At 43.6% G+C, this 6,000-nt stretch overlaps 1 protein-coding gene across 1 annotated transcript in view; it reads right to left on the bottom strand.

Moving 5' to 3' along the window:
* Window positions 1-3,179: 3,179 nt before the first annotated feature.
* CDH1 (cadherin 1) overlaps window positions 3,180-6,000 on the bottom strand; it is a 78,674-nt gene continuing 75,853 nt past the window's right edge. The window contains exon 16 of the mRNA XM_067718555.1: window positions 3,180-4,954. Within this exon, the coding sequence (XP_067574656.1) occupies window positions 4,745-4,954 (210 nt within the window). The 3' untranslated portion in view covers window positions 3,180-4,744. The remainder of the gene's footprint in view (window positions 4,955-6,000) is intronic.

The raw sequence follows: 6,000 nt of genomic DNA, 5'->3' as shown, positions 1-6,000 counted from the left end.
TTACAGGCATTCCTGGAAAATTCAATGTCTATTAAAATCGTGCCCCATCAAAATTGAGTTAATATGTAAAACAGAATGCGTTGGAGATTTATATCATCGAAACAGGTTTTCACCTACATGAATCCTGGTGGGACATTCAAAAGTCATGTTGTCTGAAAGGCATGCTGCAAATCCAAGAAAATGCTTCTGAGAGCAAGACTTTAGCACTCCTGCCTCTCCCTTCACTCGGTCAATAATTTCTCCTATCATTGTCACAAACAGTTGCAATACCCACTTCGTGAAACTGCTCCCAAGAGGCTGTCCTGCATTTTCTTGAGATCCCCTGAGCTAACCTGAGTTCATGACTGATGCCTGCTCTTCAGCAGTTAGCTGCTAGAAGTCTTGGGAAATGGGCTGCCCTCCATATGCAAGACCATGCCACTGGGGGAGGAAATTGTTCATTTAACTCTTCTCAGTGAGTCAGGCCACCTCCAGGTCACTCCCATTTCTCTGGGCTCCAGCCCTAGTCCATCAGCCATTTCCTACTCTCTAGAATGAGAAGATAACAGAACCATTTTCACTAGGCTATCTTAGGGAGTTAAAGTGATACTGCTCTCAAGTATTTAACAATGTCTGCAACAGAGGAGATGCTTAATAAATTTTACCTGGATCTTCCTCCCCATCTCTTCCTCAAACAAAACCTGCCAAAATATCTATAAATTGGAGGAACATTTTTGAAGGGGAAATAAATGACCTATAAAATTTCCTAGCATTCTTTTCATTATATCCCACCCTAGGTTTTGTCAATAGACAGTTTTTCTTCAATAATGTGTGGACACAAGTTCATTTTGGGGGAAAAAAAATTTGAGGTCATTTCAAAGTGTTAAACATTTAGCAAAATGGGTGTAGGGCATCGTGTGGGGAAGGCCCACCCCTAATATTTGTGGGGATTAGTGAAAAATACAAATGGAGGCCCTCATACCATGTCTAAATATTTCAAAGTATAAATCAAACCAGTAGACAATATTTTATTAAGATCTTTTCTATCCTCCTACCTTGAAAAATACACCAGGTTTGAACTGAGAATTCTCAGACTTCACCTCAGAGCTCCATACTGGACAAGGCTATATGGGAAGAGCCAGTCACCCATCTCTGGCCTGACCCGTTTTTATTCTCACTAGCGTCTGCATCCTCACAGAATTTTAGTTTGTAGGAATTGAATGCTGGTAGCCCCTTCCTCAGTTTGCTCTGGGCAGCTTTGTTAAAACACAGAAGTACAGCTGGGAGACGCCCTGGTAATATGCTATTAAACATCCATCACAACCAATACCCTCAAGAACTACAGGGAGAGGGCGCTGCTTCTCTGCAATGAACCATATGGGGTTGCTCAAGATGCACAAAGAAGTCTGTATTGGTGTTAAACATGTTTAGTTGATTTGAAATTAGCCAAGGGACCCAACCTTGTCAGAAACTTTAGGGTCAGCAGCTGAACAAGCGATTTAAGCAGGCTGGGGGCTGTTTGCCTCAACCCAGACCTAACAAGCCTAACGCACCCAATAGTTATCAATGGCTGTTTTTATAGAAACAGAATTCCCATCAAAGACTCCAGCAATTGAAGGTTCTTATAGGTTCTTATCTTCTAAAGTCACATGTGATTACTGGAGTGGTTGCATTCCATTTTCCATAATTGACCCCCACGTTCTTTATGATATTGCATATACACAGAATATTATTCAGCCATTTACAAAATGAAGTCCTGGGCTTCCCTGTTGGTGCAGTGGTTGGGAATCTGCCTGCCAATGAAGGAGACACAGGTTCGAGCCCTGGTCTGGGAGGATCCCACATGCCACGGAGCAACTAAGCCCGGGCGCCACAGCTGCTGAGTTTGCGCTCTGGAGAGAAACCACCGCAATGAGAAGCCTGCGCACTGCAACGAGGAGTAGCCCCCGCTCTCCGCAACTAGAGAAAGCACGCGCACAACAACGGAGACCCAGACATCCAAAAATTAATTAATTAATTTTTTTTAAAAAAAAATGAAGTTCTGATACATGCTGCAATATGGATGAACTTTGAAGACGTTATGCTAGGTGAAATAAGCCAAATTTAAAAGGAAAAATATTAAATGATTCCACTTACTTGTTTGGGATGATGAAAAAGTTCTGAAAATAGAGGTGATGGTTATACAACATTTTGAAGGTACTTAATACCACTGAATCATACACTTAAAAGTGTTTAAAATGGGACTTCCCTGGTGGCGCAGTAGTTGAGAGTCCGCCTGCCGATGCAGGGGACGCGGGTTCGTGCCCCGGTCCGGGAAGATCCCACATGCCGCGGAGCGGCTGGGCCTGTGAGCCATGGCCGCTGAGCCTGCACGTCTGGAGCCTGTGCTCCACAGCGGGAGAGGCCACAACAGTGAGAGGCCCGCGTACCGCAAAAAAAAAAAAAATTGTAGTAAAATAGAACATTTTACCGTTTGAAACACTTTTTTGTTTGTTTTTTGCGTACGCGGGCCTCTCACTGCTGTGGCCTCTCCCGCTGTGGAGCACAGGCTCCAGACGTGCAGGCTCAGCGGCCATGGCTCACAGGCCCAGCCGCTCCGCGGCATGTGGGATCTTCCCGGACCGGGGCACGAACCCGCGTCCCCTGCATCGGCAGGCGGACTCTCAACCACTGCGCCACCAGGGAAGCCCGCACTGTTGATATTTTGCACCTGATAATTCTTTGTGGCGGGAGGCTGTCCTGTGTGTTGCAGGATGTTTAGCAGCGTCCCTGACCTGGACTTGATGCTGGTAGCACCTCACCAGTCATGACAACCAAACGCATCTCCAGAAATTGCCAGCGTCCCCTGGGGGAGGGGGCCACAATCTTCCCCAGTGGAGAACCACTGCCCTGTACTAACTTTGCTGACCTACAATGTTATTTGAAGCCCTGCTTCTTTCTATCCCTCGGCACAACCCACAGTAGCCTCTGACAAGGAGATTTCATTGGTTTCACTACATGCCACATGGGTGGATATCCTTCAAATACAGTGACCTTAGGTGCACGGTTTCTCCGCTATTCTGCCCCAACAGAATGACACAAAGTTCAGGGGAAGTCATTTTAATATGAAGCTTCTTTCTCCATGTTTTGAATAAGCTCACCTAACCATTTGTCTGTCTGGCCTGGAATTGTGTAATCAAATAAAACAAGTTTGACAATGGTGTAACAAAATTCTTTAATAAAATTTATAAAAATGAATATTTAAGAATAATTTTTTCCACCTTGTTTTCCTTTTCCCAAAGAAAATACAAAATTATCAGCACCCACACACATATACACTCAAAACTACAGTGATATTCTCTACACAGAACTACATTAGAGTTTAAATTGCTGAAAAATCAAGACAGTTCTAAGAAGTGGTTGCAGGGATGGATTTTTCTTCCAAAAACAGCTGATAGATAGGGAAGCAATTTAGATAAAGTTCTGGTCTATGGTTGTCAAAGGTTTCTTAAAGGTTGCGTTTCAACTAAAAAGGGATCCAAATTAAGGTTCTCCCTACCCTCACCTCCCTTCACTAACACCCTTTCAAGGAGTGTTTTCTTCCTGCTCCTAAGAAAAAAAAAATTTTGGACTTTTAAAACATTCTGAAGTTTTCATGCACAGTTGGAATTTGGGGCAAATGTGTCCAGACCAGCCAGCATTTTCTATAGATCAACAAAAGCAGGCACTGGGGATTCTGTGCTTTGGGTACAAACCACGGTACAAGGATCCTGGCAGGAAACGAGTGTTGAGATTCCTCTACTCTTTCAGAATTTTCAGGTCTGGAGGTAGCACCACCGCAACCGTCTTCAGCCTCAGTTGGCTCAATTTCCAGGCTCAGTAACAATCTCCCCTGCCATCTCCACGGCCACGTTTCACATTTCCCCTCTGCTGTGATGAGCCAGCTTCTGTCTTTGGCTGCAGCACTTCAGGCACTATTCTGAGTCCCGGAATGTATCACTCTTTTGTTTTAGGGATAAATGAACATTAAAAGTTCAGTGGCACCTGAAAACTCACCACCTTTTCTGGTCCAGGCTCCCTGTCTAGAACCAAAGCACCCCATAACGACATTCACATAACAAACATTCTTACTCAGGACAAGTAAACTGGATAGATGCCCATTTCAAGTTATGTACTCAGGAGATAGAAAAGGAAAACCGTTAAATGGTCTTAGGAGTACACAATACCCACTCAGCATATGGCCAGACTAAGACATAAGCCTCTTTCCCTAAAAAAGCCCAATAATTTCTGCATCAGAGAAATGTGATAGAATTCAGAGGGTGTAAGAGTGGATATTAGAACATGGGACACCAGTGCAGTGACGGGAGGAATGAAAGCACACGAATTAATTTCTTTATATAAAATCTACAATAGGGAAATTGACCCCTCACCTTCCTTTGAAAAATGAGGCAAAGCCCTTACGGAAATCTGCCAGTTGCCAGCAGAACCTTCTGAGGCTGAAGCTACTCTTTTGAAATATTAAAATTTGGGGGTCTTTTGGACATCGTCATCATGTAAAGAGTGATGAAAGGGAAAAAAAGATTCATGGAATGAGTCAAAATCGTTCTAACACACAGATTAGATCTATAAAGTGGAAATCATAACTATCCTATCACTGATCACGGGTCTCTTCTCCAGAAACGCATCTCAAGTGAAGGAAGCTGGAAAACCATCAGGAATATTATTCCCCCATTTCCCATCACATGAGTGTAGGGACCCATCTGTCTCCCCATCGGTCTTGAGTCCCCTAGTCATCCTCGCCGCCTCCATACATGTCCGCCAGCTTCTTGAAGCGACCGCCCCATTCGTTCAGGTAGTCATAATCCTGGTCTTGGTCTGACTCCGAGGAATTCAGGGAGCTCAGACTAGCAGCTTCAGAGCCGCTTCCTTCATAATCAAACACCAGCAGAGAGTCATAGGGTGGGGCGGTGGGGTCACTATCAGCTGCCTTCAGGTTCTAAAGAAGGAAGACAATAGGATCTTTCATTGAGAGGAATCGCACACCTGTCATCTTAGGCAACATGCCTTCTTTTGGTGCGTAAAGCCAAGTGTTAATGGCACAACAATGAGACCATCCTGCAGAACGCCAGGAGCACTGAACACCAACAAGGTAAATGTAATATAAACTGGAACAGAAGATGGACATGATATATTGTTAATGAAAAGATAAAGTATGCAGAATGTTTTCCCCCTAAACGAAACTGGTAAATTTTATGTAGGCAGGAGAGATGAGCACCAACCAATCAGGATGGACAGAGACTAAAAACAATGAGGACAGTCATGCCAGGCTACACAGCCTGCATTTCAGCCCGAGAAGATCTGAAAGGATGAATGCCAAACTGCTAAATTAACTTTGGTGATTATGGTCAGGGGAACTGAGGGAGGACTTGCACATTTTTTCTTTATATACATTTTCATAATTTATATTTTTTAAATAGCAAACATTTTATTTTTGTAATTAAGAAATAGCTATAATCAGATATGATGATACACAAATGAATGTGAATGGAGGAAAATACCTGAATCCAGATGTATCTAAAAGGGATGGTTTAAAGTGGCCCTTCCTGTTCTCAGTTTTCTCTAAGATCCAGTGCCTAGAATGGATCTGGCTTGATCATTTCCAACACTGCCATGCTTTATATAGTCCTTGGTGACAACAACTCCTCAGGGAAGCTAAAGCAAAACCTGCCCCACACTGTGAAGACTTGCTGAAGGCCACTGGACCATCAGACAAGCCCTGAAAATCATTCCAGCAACTGAGCAGGTAATCAGGTAACATAGTTTAAGGAAATATATCCCACTGGACTATTATTATCTTACTTGGTTCTTTGCTTAACCCCACCAGTTCTTCCTCATCTTACCCTAAGCTAATTAACTTAATGCCTATTTCCCATCCTCCCTTGCATATAGGGACAATCCTGTGACAGTCCTGGCCAATAACATGTAGGATGAACTTCCTTCTTGCCTAACAGTTTGCTAGAAGAAAGTTTTTGCCCCCTGCTC

The sequence above is a fragment of the Pseudorca crassidens genome, chromosome 20 (assembly GCF_039906515.1).
Source record: "Pseudorca crassidens isolate mPseCra1 chromosome 20, mPseCra1.hap1, whole genome shotgun sequence".
Lineage (NCBI taxonomy): Eukaryota > Metazoa > Chordata > Mammalia > Artiodactyla > Delphinidae > Pseudorca > Pseudorca crassidens.
The sequence above is the reverse complement of the archived record's forward strand: the minus strand, read 5'-3'. Positions and strand labels throughout refer to the sequence as shown.